This window comes from Tachyglossus aculeatus, chromosome 11 (genome assembly GCF_015852505.1).
Source record: "Tachyglossus aculeatus isolate mTacAcu1 chromosome 11, mTacAcu1.pri, whole genome shotgun sequence".
NCBI classification, from domain to species: Eukaryota; Metazoa; Chordata; class Mammalia; order Monotremata; family Tachyglossidae; genus Tachyglossus; species Tachyglossus aculeatus.
Genome location: NC_052076.1, coordinates 16,724,804 through 16,752,701, shown reverse-complemented (window position 1 = coordinate 16,752,701; position 27,898 = coordinate 16,724,804). Strand labels below are relative to the sequence as shown.

The following is a 27,898-nucleotide window of genomic DNA, read 5'->3' as shown; positions in this document are numbered from 1 at the left end:
AACTTCTCTGTGCTTCAGTTTCCTCATCTGTAAAATGGGGATTAAGACAGTGAGCCCCATGTGGAGCATGGACTGTGTCCAACCTGATTATTTTGTATTTTTACTAGACCTTAAGTGGGACACGTAGTAAGCATTTAACAAATTCCATTAAAAAAATGATTTTCACTTTTCTCTTTGAAGAGAATGATGATAAAGCCATCTCCTCAATGCTCCATATATTGACACAGCTTATACAATATTCAAGTAGTGTAATCCTTCCATGCATAGAGGCTCTCTGTGTTATATGACTAGCTCCAGGTAATTTACCATTCTTCAAGGCTCTGTCTTACGTGGGAACTATGTCAGTAATTGAAGTGAGTGCCACGTCTCCATGGAGAAGGTTCCCTGTGCTTTGATATTGAAAGATGCATCGCTTAAAATGACAATGTGTAGTCTTTACTGACTCTATCACATTCTACTCCAATGCACTGTAATCAATTAATCAACCAATCAATGGTATTTATTAAGCACTTATGTGCAGAGTAGTGGTTTAAGCACTTAATAATAATAATGATAATAACACCTGTGGTATTTTTTCAGGGCTTACTATGTGCCAGAGAAGCAGCATGGCTCAGCAGAAAGAGCCCGAGCTTTGGAGTCAGAGGTCATCGGTTCAAATCCTGGCTCTGCTAATTCATTCATTCATTCATTCATTCATTCAATCGTATTTATTGAGCGCTTACTGTGTGCAGAGCACTGTACTAAGTGCTTGGGAAGTACAAGTTGGCAACATATAGCGATGGTCCCTACCCAACAACAGGCTCACAGTCTAGAAGGGGGAGACAGACAGCAAAACAAAACATGTGGACAGGTGTCAAGTCATCAGAACAAATAGAATTAAAGCTAGATGCACATCATCATGTAATAAATAGAATAGTAAATATGTACAAGTAAAATAAATAAAGTAATAAATCTGTACAGACATATATACAGGTGCTGTGGGGAGGGGAAGGAGGTAGGGTGGGGGATGGGGAGGAGGAGAGGGAAAAGGGGGCTCAGTTTGGGAAGGCCTCCTGGGTGAGGTGAGCTCTCAGTAGGGCTTTGAAGGGAGGAAGAGAGCTAGCTTGGTGGATGTGTGGAGGGAGGGCATTCCAGGCCAGGGGGAGGATGTGGGCCGGGGGTGGGGGCAATGGCAGGACAGGTGAGAACGAGGTACAGTGAGGAGGTTAGCAGCAGATGAGCGGAGGATGCGGGCTGGGCTGGAGAAGGAGGGAAGGGAGGTGAGGTAGGTGGGGGCGAGGTAATGGACAGCCTTGAAGCCGAGGGTGAGGAGTTTCTGCCTGATGCGTAGGTTGATTGGTAGCCACTGGAGATTTTTGAGGAGGGGAGTAACATGTCCAGAACATTTCTGCACAAAGATGATCCAGGCAGCAGCGTGAACTATAGACTGAAGTGGGGAGAGACAGGAGGATAGGAGATCAGAGAGGAGGCTGATGCAGTAATCCAGTAATCCAATTGTCAGCTGTGTGACTTTGGGCAAGTCACTTCACTTCTCTGTGCCTCAGTTACCTCATCTGTAAAATGGGGATTAAGACTGTGAGCCCCCCGTGGGACAACCTGATCACCTTGTAACCTCCCCAGCGCTTAGAACAGTGCTTTGCACATAGTAAGCACTTAATAAATGCCATTATTGTTGTTGTTGTTACTAAGCACTGGTATATATACAAATTAATCTGGTTGGACACAGTCTCTGTCCCATATGAGGCTCACAGTCTTAATCCTTATTTTATATATGAAGGAACTTGAGGCCCAGAGAAGTTCAGTGACTTGTCCATGGTCACACAGCAGTCAAGAGGCAGAGATGGGAATAGAACCCAGGTCCTTCTGACTCCCACCCCTGTGTTTTATCTATAAGGCCATGCTGCTCCTCTGCTTCTCGAGAGCGCTTCAGAGAGTAAAATGCAACAGAGTGTGTAGACATGTCTCCTGTTTGCTAGGAGCTTACAGTCTAGAGAGAGGGTGGGAGGCAGACATAAAAACAAATTGCAGATATGTACATAAGTGCTATGGAGTTGAGGGTGGGGTGAATATCCAGTACTTAAATAGTACTGATCTAGTGACTTAAAAGGGAGAGAGAGTAGGGAAATGAAAGCTTAGTCGGAGAGGCCCTCTTGGAGGAGATGTGATTTTAATAAGGCTTTGAAAGTGGGGAGAATGGTGGTTTGTCAATAAAGGAAAAAGGAGTTCCAGGATAAAGGAAGGATTTGGGCAAGAGGTTGGCAAGTTGGCATTAGAGGAGCAGAGTGTGCATGCTGGCCTCTAAGATAGGAGGGGGCACTATAATTGATTGCTTTAAAGCAGACAGTGAGAAATCAGTTTGATGCAGAAGTAGATGGGAAACCACTGGAGACATGGACCTAATGTTGGGTTTTTTTAGAAGAATGACCCTGGCAGCAGAATGTAGTATGGACTGGTGTGGGAGAGACAGGAGGCAGGGAAGCCAGCGGGAAGGCTGATACTGTAGTAAAGGAGAGGAAAGGATATATTTTAGTGATGTTGTGAAGGTAGAACCAACCAGATTTGGTGACAGGTTGAATATGGGGGTTGAATAAGAGCGATGTCAGGCATAATGCCAAAGATGTACTCTCCCAAGTGCTTAATACAGTGTTCTGCACATAGTAAGCACTTAATATCACAGACTGATAGATGGCTAGGCACCTCCACAGGATCTTGTCTTTGCCTGGGACAACAAGAATCATCATTATAATTCCCCAGGGTTGTGAAAATGGGTATGAAATCACATAGCTTCTTTTGTAATATACAGAAATCTTTCCTTGGTGGTAATCTGCATAATCTAGGATCTCTTCAGTGGTGGTATCACAATTCACACCTCTAGAAATCTCTCTTTTATCAGGGTCATGATGGGCTACCAAGTGTTGTTGAGGCATTCATTGATTTGCTACAAGGACTCTTAAGTATCTGAGTTATTTTTATCAAACCTGTCTTAGTAGCATCGCCTTTATATGTGGCATGTCTTGATGGCTGCCTTGTAAATACTACCAGAGAGAAATGCTCATTCACTGTTTACACTGGAGCCTATAAACCCGGTTCCTTGTTGCACGGCGTCTTCATTCTTCATGAACCTAACACTGAGCCAACCAGGGGACAAGGACAATAGTTTATGATATATCTGCTGCTGTGACATTAGAATAAATCAGATGATGGTTAGTCCAGCTTTCTACTCTGCGTATCACCACTGCATATCATCACCGTATACTCTGCATATCATCCTTACAATTACAATGCATTTTGAGATATTTCAATAATTGGAAGCTTCACTTTCATCTTTTCACACCCCATCCCCTTACTGTAGGGGTTCCTCAAGTGTCAGTTCTTGGTCCCCTTCTGTTCTCCATCTATACTCACTCCCCTGGTGAACTCATTCACTCCCACGGCCTCAACTATCATCTCTATGCAGATGACACCCAAATCTACATCTCCTCCCCTGTTTTCTCTCCCTCCCTCTAGGCTCATATCTCCTCCTGCCTTCAGGACATCTCCATCTGGATGTCCGCACTCCACCTATAACTCAACATGCCCAAGACTGAGCTCCTCATCTTCCCTCCCAAACCCTGTCCTCTCCCTGACTTTCCCGTCATTATGGATGGCGCTACCATCCTTCCCATCTCACAAGACCACAACCTTGGTGTCATCCTTGACTCCGCTCTCTCATTCACCCCACACCATGACTCAGTGGAAAAAGCCTGGGCTTGGGAGTCAGAGGTCATGGGTTTGAATCCCAGCTCCACCACTTATCAGCCGTGTGACCTTGGGCAAGCCACTTAACTTCTCTGAGTCTCAGTTCCCTCATATGTAAAATGGAGATTAATAACAATAATAATAATGGCATTTATTAAGTGCTTACTATGTGCAAAACACTGTTCTAAGCGCTGGGGAGGTTACAAGGTGATCAGGTTGTCCCATGTGGGGCTCACAGTCTTCATCCCCATTTTACAGACGAGGTAACTGAGGCCCAGAGAAGTGAAGTGACTTGTCCAAAGTCACCCAGCTGACCAGTGGCGGAGCTGGGATTTGAACCCATAACCTCTGACTCCAAAGCCCAGGCTCCTTCCACTGAGCCATGCTGCTTCCAAGACTGTGATTAAGACTGTGAGCCCCACGTGGGACAACCTGATTACCTTGTATCCCCCAAATGCTTAGAACAGTGCTTGGCACATAGTAAGTGCTTAACAAATACCATTATTATTATTATTACTTCCAATCCATCATAAAAACCTGCCAGTCTCACCTTCACAACATCGCCAAGAGCTGCCCTTTCCTCTCCATCCAAACCGCTACTTTAGTGATACAATCTCTCATCTTATCCTGACTGGATTACTGCATCAGCCTCCTTTCTGATCTCCCATCCTCCTATCTCTCCCTGCTTCAGTCTATACTTCACTCTGCTTCCCAGATTATCTTTCTACAGAAACGCGCTAGGGATGTCACTCCCTTCCTCAAAAATCTCCAGTGGTTGCCTATCAACCTTCGCATGAGGCAAAAACGCCTCACTACAGGCTTCAAAGTTCTCCATCACCTTGCCCCTTCCTACATCTTCAAACAGGCCAAAGATCAGGTTACAGATATTATCAGGGCTTCTCATTGCTCTCCATGGCCAGTAAGATACTAGACAGAGTACTACCGGATTGGCTACTAGAAAATAGCATCAACTGAATGCTCTCAGAATCATAGTAGCATAAGGGACATTATTTTTGCTGTGCATCAAATTTAGGAAAAGTTCAGGGGGCATCACTAAGACCTTACAAAACATTTGCTACCATCGATAGATTTGGGCCTAGGAAATGACTAAGCCAATTTGCCTGTCCTGAAAAGTTCTTCAAGGGCCTGAGATTGATTTATGACAGTCTGAGACTAGTTTCTGGCAGTATGGCTGGACAGGTCAGGACCAACTGTGCGCTGTCTGATCCACTACCCACTGCCAATGGAGTAAAGCAGGACTGTGTCGTGGGCCTGGTCCTATCAACTTCTTCTTTGAATGCTGGAAGATGCAGCAAGAGGCTTGGATTCAACAGACTTCATGCATCATATGAAGTTCTAGAGACAGTCATTCAAGAATTATTGCATGCAGATGACTGTATTCTAGAGGTCTCCACCCAAGAAGACATGCAAATGATGGTAAACCATTTCACCAAATCGGCAGGCATTATGGGTTGATGATAAATCTAAACAAAACTAGGTGATGTTTCAGCCTGAACGAGGGAAGCCATTCACCTAATTAAAAAATTATATTGGCCGCACCGTGCCAAAAACGATTCTGTTACTAGGCAGCACACTGAACAACAATGCAATGATAGGCAAGGAAATAGAAAACTTGATTAAGAAGTTTGAAAGAATCTTTGAAAGATTGTCAGAGGGCAGAATGTCAAGCTCTAGACCGAACTGAACATCTACCAAGCTGTAGTGCTGCCCCTCTCCGCTACAGCTGGGTGACAAGACCCTACACACACAAGCTCCACCACCGGCTCCTTGAGGAGTTCCACCAGCATCATTTATGCGTCATACTTAATGTCAAATGTCAAGACAAGATCGTGAACAATGACGTTCTTGAATGTAGTCAGAGTCCTAGCACGGAAGCAATGCTCACTTTAACAAAGCTAAGCTAGTTGGGACACTTGAGAAGAATAATAGACAGCAGAATACCCAAACAACTGCTGAAATTGGAGACCTGAAATTGGCAAACCAAAAGCAAGAAGGGCAGAGGAAAAATTTTAAGGACAAGTTTTTTTTATGGTATTTGTTAAGTGCTTACTATGTGCCAGGCATTGTTCTAAGTGCTTGGGTAGATACAAGATTGTCAGGTTGGACATAGTCCCTGTCCCACATGAGGATCACAGTTTTAATCCCCATTTCACAGATGAGGTAAGTGAAGCACAGAGACGTTAAGTGACTTCTGTCCAAGGTCCCAAAGCAGATAAGTGGTGGAGCTGGGATTAGAACCCAGATCCTACTCACTCCCAAGCCCATGCTCTATCCACTAGGCCAAGCAGTTTCTTTAAACAAGCAACGTAAAACAAATCTTCAGACAGTGCTGCTTCCCAGCTGAATATTGGGAGTCAGTTGCTGAAGACAGACCAGCATGAGGTAACGCTATAAAGAAAGGAGTAGTTCTTTTGGAGCAAAACCTTTGTAAAGAATGAGAGACAAGAAGGCAAAACAGGAAACAGCATCAGCATACCATCTCAATGTACCTTGATCTTGTCTATCTTGCTGCCAACCTCTCCCATGTCCTGTCTCTGGTCTGGAATGCCCTCTCTCTTCATATCTGACATAGAATTACTCTCCCCACCCCTCCGGCTTTCAAAGCCGTTTTGAAGGCACATTTCCTCAAAGAGGCCTTCCCCGACTAAGCCCTCTTTTCCGTTTCTTCCGCTCCCTTCTGCATCACCGTGACTTGCTTTCTTTATTCATCCCCACTTCCCAGCCCCACAGCACAGATGTACAGATCTGTAATTTCACTGATATATACTAATATCTGTCTCCTCTAGATTGTAAGTTCACTGTGGACAGGGAATGTGTCTGTTACACTGTTACGTTGTACTTTTCCAAACACGGTGCACTGTGCACATAGTAAATGCTCAATGAATATGATTTACTGACCGACTGACTGATTACTAAATATTGGGGTAGATATGAGCTAATTAGCTTGGATACAATCCATGTTCCACTTGGGGCTCACATTATCAATCCCCATTTTAAAGATGAGGTAAGATATTGCATTTCCTCTGGCCTTTAGTACATCTCTACTTGGGGGTCCCACCTACACCTCAAATTTAACATAGCCCAAACAGAAGTACCCATCTTCCCACCCAAACCTTAATAATAATAATAATGATGGCATTTGTTAAGCGCTTACTATGTGCAAAGCACTGTTCTAAGCACTAGGGGGGATACAAGGTGATCAGGTTGTCCCACATGGGGCTCACAGTCTTCATCCCCATTTTACAGATGAGGGAACTGAGGCTCAGAGAATTTAAGTGACTTGCCCACGGTCACACAGCAGACATGTGGCAGAGCCGGGATGCGAACCCATGACCTCTGACTCCAAAACCCGTGCTCTTTCCACTGAGCCACGCTGTTTCTCATTGTCCTCGTTATGATTTTCCCATCACTGTAGACAGCACCACTATCTTCTCTGTTGTAAGCTCTGTCTGGCCAGGGAATGTTTCTATCAACTCTCTTGCACTGAACTCTCCCATGCCCTTACTACAGTGCTCTGTACATAGTAATCAATCAATCGTATTTATTGAGCACTTACTATGTGCAGAGCACTGTACTAACCACTTGGGAAGTACAAGTTGGCAACATATAAGACAGTCCCTACACAACAGTGGGCTCACAGTCTAGCAAGTGCTCAATAAATATGATTGACGAATTGATGGATTGATAAACCCGTTGCATTGGTGTTATCTTCGACTTATCTCTCTCATCAACCTACATATTCGATCCGTCACCAAATCCTGTCTGGTTAGCCTTCACAGCATCACTAAAACCTGCTCTTTCCTCTCCATCCAAACTGCTACTACATTAATCCAAGTACTTATCCTATCCCTCCTTGATTACTGTATCAACTTCCTTGCTGACTTCTCCGTTTCCTGTCTCCGCAGTGTCAGTCTATACTTCTCTCTGCTGCCTGGATTATTTTTCTACAGAAATGTTCAGCCCATGTTTCCCCTCTCCTCACAAACTTCTGGTGGTTGTTGATCCACCTCCATGTCAAGCAGAAACTCCTTACCGCAGGCTTTAAAGCACTCAATCACTTTGCTACCTCATATCTGACCCCCCTGACTACCAATTTCAACACAGCCTGTGTCCTTCACTCCCCCAATGCCAATCTACTCACTGTACCTCAATCTCATCTATCTCATCCCGACCCCTGGCCTACATCCTGCCTCTGACCAGGAACACCCTCTCTCTTCATATCTGACACTCACTCTCCCCACCTTCAAAGTCTTATTAAAAACACATCTCCTCCAAGAGGCCTTCTCCTACTAATTCCTCATTTTCCTCAGCTCCCATTCCCGTCTCTGTTGCCCCTGTAATAGGTATTGCACTTTCTCTGAGCTCTGTGTCCCACAGATCTGTATTTTAATTCATTTACATTAATGTCCGTCTCCCACTCATGACTGTGAGCTCACTGTGGTCAGGGAATCAATCAATCAATCAATCGTATTTATTGAGCACTTACTGTGTGCAGAGCACTGTACTAAGAGCTTGGGAAGTACAAGTTGGCAACATATAGAGACAGTCCCTACCCAACAGTGGGCTCACAGTCTAGAAATGAGAAGTAGTGTGGCTTAAAGGAAAGAGCACGGGCTTGGGAGTCAGAGGATGTGGGTTCTAATCCCGGCTCTGCAACACGTCTAAGTGTGGGCAAGCCACTTCACTTCTCTGTGCCTCAGTTACCTCATCTGTAAAATGGGGATTAAAACTCTGAGCCCCACATGGGACAAACTGATTACTCTGTATCTACCCCAGCGCTTAGAACGGAGCTTAGCACAGAGTAAGCACTTAACAAATACCATAATAATAATAATGATTGGCTTTAAAGCACTCCACTACCTTGCCCCCTCCTACCTCACCTCTCTATTCTCCCAGTACAACCCAGGCTGCACACTTTGCTCCTCTAATGCAAACCCTCTAACTCTACCTCATTCTCATCTATCTCGCTGCCGTCCCCTTGTCCACGCCCTTCCTCTGGCCTTGAACCCCCTCCCTTCTCAAATTTAACAGATTTAAAGGCCTTCTTCAAAGCCTTATTGAAGCCCCATCTCCTTCCAGAGGCTTTCCCTGATTAAGTCCTCCTTTCCTCTTCTCCCACTCCCTTCTACATTACCACGACTTTCTCCCTTTATTCACCCCCAACCCAACCCCACAACACTTATGTACATATCTGTAATTTATTTATTTATTTATTTATTTATAATAATGTCTGTTTCCCCCTCTAGACTGTAAGCTAGTGGTGGGCTTGCTGTGTCTGTTAATTGTTATATCGTACTCTCCCGAGTGCTTAATACAATGGTCTGCACACAGTTAACACTCAAGAAATATGATTGAATGAATGAATGAGTGAATGACTTTGTCACTCTTCTGTTTTGTAGCATTCCAGCTAAAATAAAATATCCCCAAATTACCTTAGAAATAGAACCCCTCATTGACCTAGCTTTCAAGATCAAGGAAGGCATTCAAGCTTTATCAAGGCCATGCTGTTTCTCAAGAGGGGAGAGGGAAGAGTCTAGAGGGGAACCTACAACTCTTCCTATTTGAAAGTGAGCACTCTTCTGCTAACTCTCCTCAATGACCACCCCAATTTCAGCTCCCAGTATGCCCGTCTAGAGGTCTGTGGAGGGCAGCAGGGAAAAATGTCAGAGATGGGCCCGAGAACCAGTCAGAATTCAGAGATCTTTTTCCATTAAGGGAGGGCAGAGGGTCTGGAGACCCAAAAGCTAGCATCAGTCAATATTTATTAAGCATCTCCCGCTTGTGCAGACCTCTATACTAAGCACTTAGTAAGAGAAGCAGCATGGCTTAGTGGAAAAGAGCCCGGGCTTGGGAGTCAGAGGTCATGGGTTCTAACCCCAGCTCCGCCACTTGTCAGGGGTGTGACTTTGGGCAAGTCACTTCACTTCTCTGTGCCTCAGTTACCTCATCTGTAAAATGGGGATGACGACTGTGAGCCCCATGGCGGACAACCTGATTACCTTGTATCTACCCCAGTGCTTAGAACAGTGCTTGGCACATAGTATGCACTTAACAAATGCCAACATTATTAAATACCAACACTTGGAGAGTATAATAACCTAGGAGACAAAATCCCTGCCCTCAAGGAACTGACAATCAAGTTGGGAGACAGAAAATTATTGATAGGAGGAAGTAATAGAGTAGAAAGAAATGTACATAAGTACTATGGGGGAACACATGAGTGCCTAGGTGTTAGGGAAGTGCTTAGTAATAATAATAACAACAATAATATTAATAATAAAAATAATAATTGTGTTATTTGTTAAGTGCTTACTATGTGCCAGGCACTGTTCTAAGCGCTGGGGTAGATACAAGTTAATTGGGTTGGACAGAGCCCCTGTCCCATATAGGGCTTACAGTCTTCATCCCCATTTTACAGATGAGGTAACTGAGGCCCAGAGAAGTGAAGTGACTCGCTCAAAGTCACGCAGAAGACAAGTGGAGGATTTGGGATTAGAACCCAAGTCCTTAAGTGGTCCTTAAGTAGTAGCTGAGGGGGACACAGGGTGAGAAGTTGAGAAATTAATCAGGGAAGGCCTCCTGGAGGAGATATGATTTCAGAAGGGCTTTGAAGATGGGCAGTACAGTGGGCTGCCAAATGAAGAGTAGTAGTAGTGATAGTAGTACTAGTAGTATTAGTAAATGCCATTATTATTATTATTATTATTATTATTAGAAGTAGTAGTATATACTAAGTACTTAATGTGACTAAAGCACTGGGAAAAATAGACAGGTAGGAATTAGACTTAGACCCTGTCCATCAAGGGGCTCACAATCTATGAATACAAATAGGTTTGGTGCAGCGGGGTAAATGGAGACAGACTCATTTGGAACAATGAGACACTAAAATATTAGAACAACATAAAGGACAAAGACAAACACACTATATGGAAAATAGAAATAAAAATTAGTAGGGATCTGTGGCCAGAGGAGCATAGTTTCTCCTGGTGAATCAGAATCCACAGCAGTCCTTAGCCACTAGATTCCCAGTTATACAAGGCCTCACTGCAGGTGCTGTTCTCATTCCCTCTAGGACGGCGGGAAGCAGGACGGGATGGGACCATCCCAGTGGTGTGGAGGGAAACCAGTGCCACTGTGGCAGGCAGGGAAGAAAGGCAGTTCGCTTGGCCACATTAGAGTGGGGCCAAGAAGGTGTACGGAGGTGAGGCTGAAAATGTCAGATGTTTAGTTCAGCTCTGGAGGTGAAAAAGGGTCGAGACGGCAGAGCCGTATCTTTTATTCCCAGACTGGCATGCATGGAACCTTCTGGGGGCAGGCAGAGGGTGATTGATTCTTCAATAATGGTTGAGTGGATCAAGGGCACGCATTTCATTCTTCACTGATGGAAGATGGGGAGGTGGTACCCGGCAGAAGGGAGGGAGGGAGCAAGAGATCCGCGGCAGGAGAAACCAGAACACATGGTGAGCAGGTTAGTTTGAGAGGAATAAAAACGGCAAACTGGAGGGAAGAGCGTTGATTAGGATGAGGGAGAGGTAACTGAGTGTTTTATTGAACCAATCAATCGTATTTATTGAGCACTTACGGTGTGCAGAGCACTGTACTAAGCACTTGGGAAGTACAAGTCAGCAACACATAGAGACGGTCCCTACCCAACAGTGGGCTCACAGTCTCCCAAGTGCTGAGTACAGTGCTCTGCACATAGTAAGTGCTCAGTGAACACGATTAATTAATGCTAATGGTCGGGAACTTCTGCTTGTTATAGATAGAAATAGACAAACTTTGGGAGTTTTCAAGGAGACAGGAGGCATGTGCAGAATGACTTTTTATGGCATTTGTTAAAAGCTTACTAGGTGCCAGGCGCTGTTCTAAATCCTGGGGTAGATACAAGTTAATCAGCTTGGACATATTCCCCGTCCCACATGGGGCTCACAGTCAGAACCCCCATTTTACAGCTGAGGTAACTAAAGCACAGAGAAGTGAAGTCACTTGCCCAAGGTCACACAAGTGACAAGTGGCAGAGTCAGGACTAGGACTCAGGTCCTTCTGACTCCCGGGCCATGCTCTTTCCACTAGGCCAAGCTGCTGCAGAGTGAAATATGGAATGGAGGAGGAAGATTCTAGATGGAGAGATACTAGAGGTAGAGAAGCTAGCAAAGAAGCTAATGCAGCAGCCAAATGGGTGTAGATTAGATGCCTGGGGCAGTGGGTCATACCTGGATGGAATAAACTTTGCCTCAGGGAGTCAAGGAAGATCATCTCAAGCAGCGTAGCCTAGTGGAAAGAGTATAGGCCTGGGAATCAGAGGACCTAGGTTTTAATTCCGGTTCCACCACTTGTCTGCTCTTGGGAATGTTACTTTACTTTCTTGGCCTTGGTTTCCTCACCTGTAAAATAGAGATTAAATCCTACTCCCTCTATTTAGACTGTGAGCTCCATGTGGGATAGGGACTGTGTCCAACCTGAATATCTCAAAACTACCCCAGTAGTTTCCCTCTTAGGGTCGCACCTGAAGAGTTTCCAGTACCCTATCAGTCTCGGCTATGGGAGGGAGAGTCAAGCAGAGGCTTACCCATTCCATTCCTAGCTTGGGCAGTGGCTAGCGAGTGGAAGACAATCTGCTACAAGTCAAAACTCACCTATGCTGGACAGCAGTAAAGAGTCAAGGGTGGAGACTCAAGGTTACAGCAGGGAAGGCAGCAATGGTAAACCACTCCCGAATTTTTACCAAGAAAACTCTATGGATACACTACCAGAACAATTGCAGATGGAGACCGGGGCATTCTGGGAGAGATGTATCCATACTGTCGCTATGGGTTGGAAATGACTTGACGGCATAAGACAAGACCCCAATATTAGTACAGTGCTTGGCATATAGTAAGCACTTAACGAATCTTTTAACATTATCATTATTATTATTGTTGTTCTAATTATCATCTCAGCAGTGGGTTCTCTGGTAATTAGATCCAGGGAGGAGAGAAGGTTGACATGGCTGGGAAGCAGAATCGTCTAGTGAAAAGAGCCCAAGACTGGAAGTAACAGACCACAGTTCTAGTCCCAGTTCTGCCACTGGCATACTGCGTGACCTTGGACAAGTCACTTAACCACTCTGGGCTTCACTATCCTCATCTGTACAATTGGGATAAGATAGGTTCTGAGCCCTCTATAAGTGGGGGACTGTGTCTGATCTCACTTGTATTTACCCTGGTGCTTAGCACATAGTATGATCTAAATAAATGCCACAATGATTATAATGATCACAAGCAGGGAGGCTCATTCAGGTCGGTGTATAGAAAGGAAATCTGCAAGGGAGGACAGGAGGTCTCTAGTAGCAGGAATATTTATTGATCACCGAGTGGGTGTAATGTACTGTGTAACATAATGCATTGTATATTGTAATGTCCAAAATAGAACAACTCATCCTACCAACCAATCCCTGTGTTCTCCCTGACTTTTCTATCAGTGTAAGCAACACTGTTCTTCTCCTTGTCTCACAAGGCTGTAACTTTAGCATTATCCTCAAACATATCTCTCATTCTATCTTCACAACACCTCTAGAATCCATCCTTTCTTCCCCACCCAAATTGCCGCTACACTGATCCAAGCACTTATTATACTCTGCTTTGACTTCTGCATCAGGCTCCCCGCTGACTCCCTGCTTCCTGTCTTTCCCCTCTCCAGTCCATCCTACGCTCTGCTGCCTGGATCATTTATTTGAAAAAAGACATCAAAACAAGTAAACAGGCACCAATATAAATAGAATTATAGATTCTTTCCCCTCTCCAGTCCATCCTACGCTCTGCTGCCTGGATCATTTATTTGAAAAAAGACATCAAAACAAGTAAACAGGCATCAATATAAATAAAATTATAGATATGTATGTATTGCTGTGAGCCCGTCTTCTAGACTGTGAGCCCATTGTTGAGGAGGGATTGTCTATCTGTTGCCGAATTGTACTTTCCAAGCGCTTAGTAACATGCTTGGAACAAAGTAAGTGCTTAATAAATATGATTGAATGACTGAATGAATATACTCCCCACTCCTGATAAGCCTCCAATGGTTGCCCATCCAACTCCGCATCAAACAAAAACTCCTCCAAATGGGCTTTAAAGCACTCAATCAGCTCTCCCCGTCCTACTTTACCTCTCTGATTCTCTACTACAACCGAATCTGCGCACTTTGCTCCTCTGATGCCTCTGTACCTTGATCCCTTCTGCCTTGCTGCTGACTCCTTGTCATCATCCTCTTTCTGGCCTGGAGCTGTCTACCCCTTCGCATTTGACAAGCCACCACTCTCCTCACCTTCAAAACCCTCTGAAAATCACATCTCTTCCAAGGGACTTACCCTGACAAAACCTTCATTTCTCCTACCTGTCTGCCCTTCTACCTCACCTATGCACTTGGCTGTGAGCCCTTTGAGCAAGTGGATAATCCACTGCCCTTATGACTATAACCTTACACTCTGCTACTACCCCATATTTGTAATTTATTTCAATATCTGTCTCCCCTGTAGAATGTAAGCTTCTCACGGGCAGGGATCGCGTCTACCAGACAACTACTCTCCGCCCACTTCAAAGCCTTATTGAAGGCAAATCTCCTCCAAGAGGCCTTCCCTGACTAAGCCCTCCTTTCCTCTTCTCCCACTCCCTTCTGTGTTACCCTGACTTGCTCCCTTTATTCATCTCCACTCCCAGCCCCACAGCACTTAATGTATCTATTTGTAATGTTTTTATTTATATTAAAGTCTGTCTCCCCCTCTAGGCTGTAAGCGCATGGTGGGCAGGGAATGTGTCTTAATTGTACTTCCCAAGTGCTTAGAGCAGTGCTTTGAGCACAGTAAGCACACGATAAATACGATTGACTGACAGCGCAGTGTTCTGCACCCAGTAGCACTCAATAAATTCAACTGATCGATCTACTGATTGACATACGTGGGAAGTGTAAAACAGAGAAGTGACATGATCATTGTCCAATAGGTGCTTGCACTGTAACAGAGTCTGGCTAACAAACCTGGCTTTATTTCCCCCTTCTAGACTGTGAGCCCACTGTTGGGTAGGGACCGTCTCTATATGTTGCCCACTTGTACTTCCCAAGCGCTTAGTACAGTGCTCTGCACACAGTAAGCACTCAATAAATACGACTGAATGAATGAATGAATGAATTTCCACTCTAGACCCCTTTGTCGCGGGGCTGTGGGGGAGAGGAAGACCACCAATTCAGCTCTGGACTGGATCTGTAGTGTGTTCACTGCTCGTCCCGTATTTTTATTTCTACTGCAATTATACCAAGATCAATGAATTGATGCTGCTGCTGCTGCTGAAGGACTGATAAGCAATCAGCAGCACTGATCAAAACCATTTCTAGGCACACAGCTCATCAGACTGTATTTGCAAAAAACTGCTTGTAATCTAGTTCTCAGTCCCACTAGACCATAAGCTCACTGTGGGGAGGAATGTGTCTGCCACCTCTGCTGCATTGTACTCTCCCAAGTGCTTAGTTCAGTGCTCTGCACACAGGAAACGCTCAATAAATGTTATTGCTTGATTGATTGATTCTCCAAAGTTCAGACCATAAGATCATTGTGGGAAGGAAATGTGTCTGTTTATTGTTATAATGTACTCTCCCAAGAGCTTAGTACAGTGCTCTGCACACAGTGAGCACTCAATAAGTATGATCGAATGAATTAATTCAGCCTCCTGGGGCTGGGTGAGGTGACTGGTCTTAAACCAGAAGAATCTAAATTTTTGAATGTATCTCTGAATAGGAAAAGCTCCAACTGAATACTTCTTTCACTTAACATTCTTTTCTCTAGAGGAAGGCTGATGGAGGTGAGACTTTTCACGAGATAATAGCAACTCCAATCAGAGCACTTGTCGCATATTTGACACATCATACCTGACTGATGAGGGATGACATTTAGACCTATGACGACAATTCTTTTTGAAGACAATGTCTGAAGCTCTTACTTGGGTGACAAATAGTAGTTGCAATGGGTTATAGTTTAGCAACAAACCAAACTGAACCTTTTTATGAGACAAGGAACTCTTCTCAGGCCAGTAAATAGCAAACTAATGAGATGTTCCTATGGAAACTGACATAAACATTAGAAAGGAAAACATCCTTGGTGTTGTGTCATCACCTCACAGGAAGGCTATATAAAAGCTGAAGGAAGGATCATAATAGATTTGGGTATCTTGAGCTTTATATGTGAGTGAGCTTGGGCTTTGAAGACATACTGAGACGGCAACCCTCACGGGCTGACGATGACTACCAGCTCCTGCCAATCCAACTTCTCTTCCTCAATCTCCCTCAAGAGCTATTACAGGGTACCGATTGCAAAGGCCGTCTCTACTTCACTTAGCTGTCATCCTGGGGATTTTGGACATGGTGGCTGCCAACCAACCAGCTGCGAATCCAGTACCTGCCAACCGAGGGAATGTCTGCCCACCCTCTGCCTTCCCTCCCCACAGTGGACTTCCTCCCATTTAATGAACAACTGCAACATCCCTTCCCATCTGAGGATTTGTGGGTGGTATGATGAAGGCTACTTCAACAGCAACGAGAAAGAGACTATGCAATCCCTGAATGCTCGCCTGGCCAGTTATCTCGATAAAGTGAGGTGCTTGGAGCAAGAGAACGCCAATCTGGAGTGCAAGATCCAAGAATTCTGTCAAAATGAAAAGCCCGTGGTTTCCCCTGACTACATTGCTTACTTTAGAATGATTGAAGAGCTCCAGAAAAAGGTAATAACTCCCTGAGTACTGGCTAACAATTTATTGGCTGATGTCTGCAAAGAGGTTTCTGTGCTTTGTTCAATGAACTCTTGAAACTACTGCAATTTTTAATAGTATTTGTTATAGTATTTGTTCTAAGCGCTGGGGTAGATGCAAAGTAATCAGGTTGGACACAGTCCCTCTCCCAAATGGGGCTCAGAGTCTTAATCCTCATTTTACAATTGAGGTACCTGAGGCACAGAGAAGTAAAGTGACTTGCCCTGGCTTACACAGCAGAAAAGTGGCAGAGCTGGAGAGTCCTCTGACTCTCAGGCTTATGTTCTTCCCAATAGGCCATGCTGCTTCTCTAACTTTTCTTTACAAAGGAGGGACTCCTGTACGGGGAAGCAAAAAGTGTTCGTCAGGATCAAACTGGGATTATGTTGCCAACTTGTACTTCCCAAGCGCTTAGTACAGTGCTCTGCACACAGTAAGCACTCAATAAATACAATTGATTGATTTTAACGTTTCTTCATTATTCCAGGGGGCCATTCATGATCTCATTCCTAGATGATTTGCATCCAGAGGCAAAATGTGGGCTGAGCGATGGGCTTTTCTTCCTTTGTGGCTAAATTAGGGAAGGAAGAATCTTAGAAAACTTGACTGACAGAAAAATCTGATTGATTGTAACTTAACTCTTTTCTTTCTTGCTTCGTCTCTCTGGCTGCCTCTGAGTCATTGTTTATAGGCAACTTCTGGGTCTGCGTTCCTTCTACCGGCCATTTTGTCCGGCCTGGAGTTGGGGAAGGAGGGAAGGATGCTAAGGGGAATTAAGAAGGTGGATCATAAAGGGTTTTAAAATGCTAAAAAGGAAATGAGGGAAGCAAACTTCACAGAGAAACAAAAGCAAAATTGCCTAACATTAACGTGAACGTTAGGATGATAGAGAGCCAGAGAGAACCATATATGCCCGTAAGCAATCCATTCTACAGCTGGAATTTAGAAAAAGCTGTGAGTTTCCAAAATAATAATTAGAACAATGGCATTCTGGGATCATCAAATGCAACTAGAAAAGCCATCATTGAAAACATCGCTCCTTCACATTCAGTAGAAATACTACCAAAGCAGAAGAGTCCTTTAGAAAAGAAGCTTCGAACTTTAAAGTTTCATTAATCTGTGCAATCTCTTCTATCCTAGATCTTATGTACAAAAGCTGAGAATTCCAGACTGGTTACACAAATTGACAACACTCAACTAGCCTCTGATGACTTCAGGACCAAGTAAGCACAAGTGAAATTGGGCTGGTTAGGATTATTTGAAGAAGAATAATAATAATTAATGTATTTGCTAAGTACCTACTATGTGCTAAGCACTGCACTGGGTCCTGGAGTAGATTCAAGATAATTAGATCAAACACAGTCCCTGTCCCACATAGGGCTCACAGTCTCATAGGGAGGGAGAACAGCTACTTAATTTCCAATTTGCAGTTGAGGAAACTGAGGCACAGAGAAGTTAAGTGACTTGCCCAAGATCACTTGGCAGGCAAAAAGCAGAGCTGGGATTAGAACCCGGATCTCCTGACTCCCATTGCTCTTTCCAGTAAGCAGCACTGTAACTAATGGTGTTTCCTGAGCCCCTGCTGTGGACAGGACACTAAACTAATCACTTGGGGGAGTACAGTAGAAGACCCGACTCCCGTTCTCCAGGAGTTTATTATCTAAAGTGGGTGACAGGCAGACAGATATCCTTTACAGATAGCTGAGCAGAAGGAAGAATAAACATTTAGAACCTTTCAAGAGCTAGAATTTGACTATGAGACGATGTCCCGTTAGACACCAAGGATAAATCTTTAAATCTAATGAGTCAATTCTGCCTTATTTTGCAGGGTAACAGGTGATCAATGCAGTTGAGTGGAATGAAGTCCAAATATAAGAATAGTAGGGGTGAAATACCTGTACATATAATGAAACCCTTGTAGATACTGACTTTCTGGATCTTTAAAAATGGGGAAAAATCAGTCTCATTGAGTCCGATTCTCCTTTCACATGGTGGGTGCATTGTCTCCCACTGAGATTCTGTTAGTGAAGCAAGTGTACTGTATTCACACAGGTATTCTGTGTGAGAAGCAGTGTGGCTCAGTGGAAAAGAGCACGGGCTTTAGAGTCAGAGGTCATGGGTTCAAATCCCAACTCCGCCAATTGTCAGCTATGTGACTTTGGGCAAGTCACTTAACTTCTCTATGCCTCAGTTACCTCATCTGTAAAATGGGGATGAAGACTGTGAGCCCCACGTGGGACAACCTGATCACCTTATAACCTTCCCAGCACTTAGAACAGTGCTTTGCACATAGTATGTGCTTAATAAATGCCATTATTATTATTACACACCTGACTGATGTCTGTCCAATGGCAGAATTACTCAATCAATAGTATTCATTGAGAGCTTACTGAGTGCAGACCACTTTATCAAGCTTTTGGGAGAGTACAATACAACAGAGTTGGTACACCTGATCTCTGCCCACCGGGAGCTTACAGTCTAGTCAGGGAGACAAACATTAAAATACAATTAAGAGTATGAACATAAGTGCTGTGTGGCTGAGAGTGAGTTGAATATTTACCAGTATAAAGGGTAGAGTTTCAAGGTTATAGGTGACATAGAAGGGAGAGGGGAAATGAGAACTTATTTGGGTAAGTTTACTGGAAAGAGATGTGCTTTAAGTAAAGCCTTGAATGTTGGAAAAATATGGGAAAAGGGAGAGAGTTCCAGACCAAAGGGAAAGCATGGGCTAGGTGTCACTGGTGAGATAGATGAAATCAAAGTCCAGTGAGTAGGTTGGCATTGGAGGAGAAAAACGTGTGGGCTGGGTTGTAAGTAGGAAATCAGCAAGGTAAGATAGGAGGAGGCAAACTGTTTAAGTGTTTTAAAGCCAATGGTTCAGAGTTTCTGTTTGATGTGGAGATGGATGGGCAACCATTAGAGGTTTTTGAAGAGTTGGGAAATGTGAACTGAACTTTTTTTTAGAAAAAATGATGTGGGCAGGAGAGTGAATTAAGGACTGGAGTGGAGAGAGACAGGAGGCAGGGACTTCAGTGAGGAGGCTGAGGCAGGACTGGATAAGGGCTTGGATCTGTGTAGTAGCAACTTGGGTAGATTCTAGAGATGTGTGAAGGTAGAACAGATAGGATTTTGTGATAGAGTGAATATAGGTTGAATTTGAGAGATGAGTGGAGGATAATGCCAGGGTTACGGACTTACAAAACAGGGAGGTTGGTGGTGCTGTTTTCAGTGACCGAAAAATCAAGGGGAGACAGGGTTTCTGTGGGAAGAGGAGGAGTTCTCTTTTAGACCTGTAAAGCCCAAAATATGTAAGTCCTGATGGAAACACCAGGCCAAGAGGAGTCTTCTGTACAGAAAACAACCACCCGTTCGGGTAGAGTCTCCAAGCCCTGTGACAGTTCAGATAATTTTACTCCCTCTTCCACCTGGCCACTAAAAGTCTCTGTAAGAAACTCGAGATCAGTAGTGTGGTCTAATGGGTACAGCACAGCCATGGGAATCAGAAGGACTTGAGTTCTAATACTGACTCCACCAATCTTCTGCTGTGTGACCTTGGGCAAGCCGCTTACTTTCTATATGCCTCACTTTCCTTACCTGTAAAATGGGGATTCAATACCTGTTGGTTTTTTATGGTAATTTTTTAAGTACTTATTATGTGCCCAACATTGTACTAAGCACTGGGGTAGATACAAGCTAATCAAGTTCAGCACAGTCTGTGTTCCACATGGGGCTCACAGTCCTAATCTCCATTTTATAGACGAGGTACCTGAGACACAGAGAAGTTAAGTGACTTACCCAGGGTCACATAGAAGACAAGTGGCAGAGCTGGGATTAGAACTCATGTTCTTCTGACTCCCAGGACCACACTCTATCTATTGGAGAAGCAGCGTGCCTCAGTGGAAAAGAGCCCAGGCTTTGGAGTCCACTGTCATGGGTTCAAATCCCGGCTCTGCCAACTGTCAGCTGTGTGACTCTGGGCAAGTCACTTAACTTCTCTGTGCCTTAGTTCCCTCATCTATAAAATGGGGATTGATTGTGAGCCCGCCATGGGACAATCTGATCACTTTGTATCCCTCAGCGCTTAGAACAGTGCTTTGCACATAGTAAGCACTTAACAAATGCTGTCATTTTTATTATTATTATCATTAAGCCATGCTGCTTCTCTCTCCTGCTTATACTCTGAGCCCCATGTGGGACAGAATCTGTGTCCAACCTGATTAACTGGTTATCTATACCAGCCTTTTAAGAATAGTTCTTGACACATAGTAAGCACTTAATAAAATAATAATGATAATAATAAAGAGAAGGAGAAGGGGAAGAGGAGGAGGCTCAATATATTAAGGAACAAAGCTAGCTTCTTTTAGAAAAAGCAGTGCATTACACCTTATTTACAAAGATCAAATTGAGGGCTTTTTACTCCAGATTCTGAGACCAGTGGTAATGATCATGAGATACTGGATTTTTGTTTTAAAAAATGGGTTTCATATTTTGACTTTCTTTTATTCTTTCCTATGTTTAAAGGTACAAAGTTGAGTTGTCCCTCCGTCAGCTGGTGGAAGCCGATATCAATGGCTTACAGAGGATCCTGGGCAAGTTGACCTTGTATAAGGCCGACCTAGAAATGCAAGTTGAATCCTTGAAGGAAGAGTTCCTTTGTCTCAGAAACAACCATACAGAGGTTAGAGAAAAATACCAACTATTAGCTAGATTTAAATTGTGTATATAAATTTGTACATTTCTTTCAATTACAACTTATTTTAAAACAGGACTACCCACCACTAAATATTTCTTCACTTTTAAGTTTATTTAACTGTATTAAGTCTGTCTCTATCAAACCCATCTGTTCTACCGTTTTAGACACTACCTATCATTGATTGACTTCTTCAACTGATCATTCTGATATCAATCAATTAACATGGAACTTTCCCTGGATGACAGTTCATTCAATTTGAAATATTTTTCTTATACCAAAGCTAATTCATGAACCAAATTCCCAACTAGCCCATCAAACTTAGACTTTAGCAGTACCCTTCCACTAAGACAATGGTTTCTTCCTTTGTGCTTGTACTTTCATTCATTCATCATTCAATCGTATTTATTGAGCGCTTACTGTGTGCAGAGCACTGTACTAAGCGCTTGGGAAGTTCAAGTTGGCAACGTATAGGGACGGTCCCTACCCATCAACGGGCTCACAGTCTAGAAGGGGGAGACAGACAACAAAACAAAACATGTGGACAGGTGGCAAGTCACTGTGACACTTCTGATGTACACTTATTGTACATCATTTATTTACACTTATTAGTGATGTACACTTATTGTAAATAATTTACAAGTGTACAATAAGTGATATACACTTGTACTTCTGATGATTTGCATTTGTGGGGAGAGCCTTTGAGGGAAAAAAACTTTTATTCATAATATTATGAATTAAGCACTTGCTATGTGCCAGGCACTGTACTAAGCTCTGGGCCACAACTATTTCAACAAAATGGAAATTATCCTTTCCAAATTCTGTAAAATAGAGATAAGAATTGCTGACTTTTCCTACCTTTTAGATCGGCAGCCTCATGAGGGACAGGGATGATTTACAAGCTAATCTCTTGTAGTTCTCTCAGTGCTTAGCATTTTTCTTTGGCACACAGTGAGCACTTAATAGCTAACTAACATCAATAAGAGTTTCTTGGGGACCCTTGAAAATTTGAAAGGAAGTACTCTAACCGATTGACACGTGAAATGGATCACTCAAAACGCACTCCTCTTTTTCATTCTTTAGGAGGTCAATTCACTACAATGTCAGCTCGGTAACAGACTGAATATTCAAATGGACATTGCCCCATCTGTGGACCTGAATCAAGCGCTAGAAAAAATGAGATGCCAATACGAAAGCCTGCTCGAAACTAACCGCAGAGATATTCAAGAGTGGTTTAATGGTCAAGTGGGTATCGTGAGAATTTTGAAAGACCTAACCTTTCCAGAGGATTTCTCAGGCCCTTTAAAGAGTCTCCTTTCCTTTGTGTTCCAGAGAGAGGAACTGAACCAGCAAATGGCTTCCAGCTCAGGACAGCTGCAGTGCTGTCAGTCGGAGACTATTGAGCTGAGACGCACGGTCAACACCCTGGAGATCGAACTGGAGGCCCAGCACAGTTTGGTGTGTCACGTAAATTGCCCTGACATAGCCTGTTTGACCTTGACTTCTGCAAACGTAGCCAAAGAGTTCATTTAACTCCAGCCTGTATTTTTCACATGTAACTGAGAAATCACAGGGCTAAGAGGGTAGGGGAGTACTAAGGAGCAGTGTGGTCTAGTGGAAAGAGCACGGGCCTAAGAGTTAGAGGACTTGGGTTTTATCCCGGATCTGCCACATGCCTGTCATGTGACCATGGACAAGTAACTTCACCTCTCTGTGTGTCAGTTTCCTCAACTGTAAAATGGGGATTCAATTCCTGTTCCCCCTCCTACTTAGATTGTGAGTCCCATGTGGAACAAGGACTGTGCCTGACCTGATTAGCTTGTGTTTACTATGACACTCAGAACAGTGCTTGACACATAGTAAGCACTTAACAAATACCGTAATTATTGTAATTAAAGGGATGAACAGGAGACAAAAGACGGGAAGATCAAGAGGGATTCATTCCTTTCTTTTTAGGTGTCAAGATTTCAAAATCTGGTAGGCTCCAAGTGACTAATCTCAAAACAATGACTATGAAATGCACTAAATTCCCAGAAAGTTGCAGGATAATCAATCAGTGGTATTTAATAAATGCTCAGTGTGAGCAGAACATTGTATTAAGCGCTTGGGAAAGTACGATAGAATAGTCGGTAGATGCCATACCTGCCTTCTAGGAGCTTACAATCTACAACTCCATGGAGAGTCAGACATTTGAAAGAGTTGAAATAAACTTTCCTAGAATACATAAAACGTAATCTAACCTAGATGACTTGTTTCTTACCCTAAGACAACCAAGGAGAAACAACCTTAAAAAAAAAAGACATTATTGAATAGGCACGTCCTGTAAATCCATTTTTCTTCTTCAACTCAGAGAAACTCCCAGGAAAGCTTCCTGACTGAAATTCAGGCCCGTTACAGCTCCCAACTGGCCCAAGTCCAGGCTCTGATAGATAACGTGGAGTTCCAGCTGGCGGAGATCCGCTGTGACCTGGAGCGGCAGAACCAGGAATACCAGGTGTTGTTGGACGTCAAGGCCCGGCTGGAGGGTGAGATCACCACCTATCGCAGCCTGCTGGAGAGCGAGGACTGCAAGTGAGTACCGTACTGTGATCGAACATGGGATGCTGAAAAGAACACAAGAATGCAAATACTCCTCAATCGATCAATCAGTGGTATTTATTGAGCACTCACTGTGTGCAGAGCACTGTACTCAGCCCTTGGGAAAATACAAGAGAGTTGGTCCACGTGATTCCTGCCCACAAGGAGCTTACAGTCTACAGGGGGAAACAGATGTTAAAATAAATCATGGATAGGTAAAATGGTCACGCTTAAGGATAATTACATAAGTGCTGTGGTGTTGGGGTGAGTGTCAGTGTGCTTAATGTGTTTTACAGACAAGGGCATATGACTTTTCTAAGTCTCTGCTTGCTTTCATGTTCTGTGTGTAATATATGGGAAAAGAAAGTATACAGCATCAGGTAGTTTTGGCTTTACGGGCAGTGTGCTGAGCAATATTTTAGGGATCCGTTTCTTTTGATGCTATTGTAATTTTTCGTTTTGGGCTGGCCAAAACATTTTAACAAGTTCTACTTGAAATATTTTCCTCAGGCTCCCCTGCAACCCTTGTGAGACAGACTGTGTGCCTTCAACTTGCCCACCCTGCAAACCCTGTGCTATTGAGTGTACAGCACCAACAGAAGTGGCATGCGAACCTTGCAACCTGTGTGCTCCCCCTGCTTCTCTTGAAAAATGCATGCCCTGTCAGACCGGCACTCGTTGCCCACGGATAATTGTGAAAATATTTACTATTATTGAAGACATTAGGGATGGGAAGGTCATTTCTACCCAAAAGCTCGTTCAGCCTTGTGTCTTCTATAACCCCCAATTCCAAGTCTAACCTGCTATGGTGCTTCCCCACAAAGGATTCCTTTCACTAATAGTCTTTTCAAGAACCTTGATTTCTCTGTTTGTCCAAAGTATCAGAACAAATCTGCATTTATGATTAACTGCACATTGCCTTTTCTCGCTTGGCTTTCACTTGAATGTCTTCCAAAAACTAGTAACGTGCTTATACAATAACCCAAGAAACTCTATTTTTCTGGAATTGGATTTGGTGTTCGGGGATTATAAAATCAATAAATGGCTGGTGACGATAGACTTTGAAGCATCAAAGCATCACTAACTCATCCTGCAACTTCAAATGTCAAAGATCAGTTCTGCCGTTAAATTTGCTCTTGCTATGGCATGTGCAGGTGAAAGGCACAGATTGATGTTTCAGAAGCAACAATTCCAGATATGAGCTTAGACTTGGGTCGTCAACCAATCAGTGGTATTCACTGAGCACTTAATGTAGGCAGAGCACTGTTCTAAGCGTTTAAACGGAATTGGTAGAGGCACTCCAGAGAAGCAGACTTAATGAAAATTCATAACACAAAACACAGATTTCACTTTGTTTCTGACCACACTATGCCATCAACTCTGAGAGCTCTGCTCTCAAATATCTGTGTCAATCTTACACCTTTTCCTTTATACTTTTCCCTATGAATGAATTTTCTCATACCCCAGTTCTTATGTGAAGAAATATTTGCTTTGCCCCAGTTCTGGGAAAAATTACACCTATTTTTGAGAGACTCACCTTCCATTACAACATTCATTAAAACTCTCACTCTAATACCAATGGAAAGCCTTTAGAGCAAACGGGAATTTCACCTAACTGTGGGCAAAGTTTTCAGAACTAGAATCTTCCAGATTTACTTTCTACTTTTTCACTATGAGGAAGTGGAAAAGTGACTTACTCTGCTTTAATCTAGCCATCAGTAAACTGGAAAGAATAACATCTTTGTACTTACTATACCTCCCAGAGAATGTCTTATTACGACTTAAAAGCAGAGAAGGAAGCACTTTGGATATACAAAGCATTATTATTATTTCTCTGCAATTTAATTACAGTGCATTTAACCAGGTGGTAATCCACACTGAAAGCTCTTTCATATTTCTGTGAGTTCAGCAAAAAACAAGTAAATCCTTTACATGCTAAACAGTATCTAACAATAACCACAGAGAGGGAAAAGTGGTTGACGGAGTTGAGACACAAGCTACTGTTAAATTAGTTGGCTCAAATTCAAGACTTTCATTTCTATCCAACTCTATCATTTTACTATGATGAAATTTGGACTCTTTCTCCATGGCCTTCACTTGTAAATGGTTTATATAGCAGCATAATCTTCCAAAAAGTATATTAAAAGAACCTTGCAATCCAGCCAATAGTTTCCCACTAGAAAACATTTATCAAGGTCCCTGGACTTGTGGGTGTGTAGATTGTTAGGATCTTCCTAAATTTTAAGTTGATAAGTCATTTGGCAATAGCATTCCCTGAGGCCGAAGAACAATGTATGCTAGGAAAGTGAATCAGGAAAAGTTTGAATGAAGCTAGTATTACTTCCCTTGCTCCTTAAATGGTCTAAGTGAATAAACTCGGAAATAATATGACTGCTGTAATTCATTCATTCAGTCATATTTACTGAGTGCTTACTGTGTGCAGAGAACTTTACTAAGCGCTTGGGAGAGTACAATACAACAATAAGCAGTCAAATTCCTTGCTCACAAAGAGCTAAAAGTCTTGACTGGGGGAGACAGACATCAATACAAATAAATAAAATTACAGATAGGCGTGTAAGTGTTTGAGGCTATTTGGGAAGCAGCCTGGTCTAGTGAAAGAGCATGGACGTGGAAGTTGGAGGACCTGGGTTCTAATCTCAGTTCTGCCACTTGCCTGCTGTGTGACCTTAGGCAAATCACTTAACTTCTCTGTGCCTCAGTCTCTTCAACTGAAAATGGGGACTCAATACCCGTTCACCCTCTTATTTAAACCGTGAGCTCCATGTTGGGTAGGGATAGATAGTGTCTGACCTGATTGATTTGTATCTATCCCAGTGCTTAGAACAGTGCTTGACAGATAAGAAAGCACTTAATGATACCATAACAAAGATGGTATCAATCATTTGTATTTATTAATAATACTTTTTATGGTATTCATTAAGTGCTTACTATGTGCCAAACGCTGTGCTGACTAACGTAGATATATTCAGTTTGAACACAGTACCTTTTCAGGCATGGGGATCACAGTCTAAGTAGTGGGAGTAGGATTTAATCCTCATTTTACAGATGCAGAAACTGAGGCACAGAGAAGATAAGTGACTTGACCAAGGTCTCCCAGCAGACGAGTAGCAGAACCAGGATTAGAACCCAGGTTCTCTGACTCCCGGATCTCTTCTCTTTCCACTAGGCCAAGCTGCTTGAGCATTTAACTGGGTGCAGAGTAATAATAATAATAATAATAATGGCATTTATTAAGCACTTACTATGTGCAAAGCACTATTCTAAGTGCTGGGGAGGTTACAAGGTGATCAAGCTGTCCCACGGGGGGCTCACAGTCTTCATCCCCATTTTACAGATGAGTGAACTGAGGCCCAGAGAAGTGAAGTGACTTGCCCAAAGTCACACAGCTGACAAGTGGCAGAGGCAGGATTTGAACCCATGACCTCTGATTCCAAAGCCCATGCTCTTTCCACTGAGCCACGCCAAGGTCTTGGGAAAGTACAATAAAATAAAGTTGGTGGACACAATCCCTGCCCTGCCCTCAAGGAGGGTCAGTTTTCCTCAACCTGGTTTTCTTTAGACTTGTCTTCAGCCAATATGCCTAGTTGCTTCACTGAAACAGTTTACAATCATTTACATTATAATTTTAGACTAAAAAATGATCGTAAGAGCGGTCTGCACACAGTAAACTCTCAATAAATACCACTGATGATATATGCTGATGTGAAGTTACTTACTAATCCCTTTCTCCCCTCACACAAGAATCTTCAGACCTCCCAGTATACACAGACCTTTCCATAAAGAGCATACAATCATGATCCCACCCATGCTGTAACTCAGTTACACACTATACAGTGATGATGTAGAACAAACAAAATCACCCTACTGCCATTAGAAAAAAACACTCACAGGGAATTTAAAATTACTTGTGCCGAATTTAGGCACCTTTATTTACATGATTAAACCAGAGGATAGAGGTAGGGATGAGATAAACTATGTAGGTAGAGGGGGAAACTAAAAAATGAACCTAATAATTCATTAGAGGGGGAAGTGGAAGACCTATTTGACAGAGCACAGTATCATGACATTTATGGCTTTGAGGGTA

General features: G+C 43.2%; 1 protein-coding gene and 1 non-coding gene across 2 annotated transcripts; both read left to right on the top strand.

The window, feature by feature from the left end:
- The first annotated feature begins 4,926 nt into the window (after positions 1-4,926).
- LOC119934676 (keratin, type I cuticular Ha4-like) lies at positions 4,927-25,352 on the top strand. Its single transcript, XM_038754240.1, has 12 exons — positions 4,927-5,200; positions 5,325-5,406; positions 5,483-5,633; positions 10,832-10,960; positions 16,227-16,499; positions 17,667-17,749; positions 21,048-21,204; positions 22,300-22,461; positions 22,549-22,674; positions 23,567-23,787; positions 24,304-24,320; positions 25,294-25,352. The coding sequence occupies exons 1-12, from the start codon at positions 4,927-4,929 to the stop codon at positions 25,350-25,352; spliced, it is 1,734 nt and encodes a 577-aa protein (XP_038610168.1).
- On the top strand, positions 12,248-12,385 carry LOC119935470. Its single transcript, XR_005453351.1, has one exon. It is a non-coding gene; the product is annotated as a small nucleolar RNA SNORA7 (small nucleolar RNA).
- Positions 25,353-27,898: the final 2,546 nt, after the last annotated feature.

Coding starts and splice junctions, on each gene's coding strand:
- LOC119934676 (XM_038754240.1), top strand. CDS start 4,927: ATGGCTGGACAGGTCAGGACCAACTGTGCGCTGTCTGATCCACTACCC. Junction 5,407..5,482: donor GAAAGAATCTTTGAAAGATT/GTCAGAGGGCAG, acceptor TCTCCGCTACAG/CTGGGTGACAAGACCCTACA. Junction 16,500..17,666: donor TTGAAGAGCTCCAGAAAAAG/GTAATAACTCCC, acceptor CTTCTATCCTAG/ATCTTATGTACAAAAGCTGA.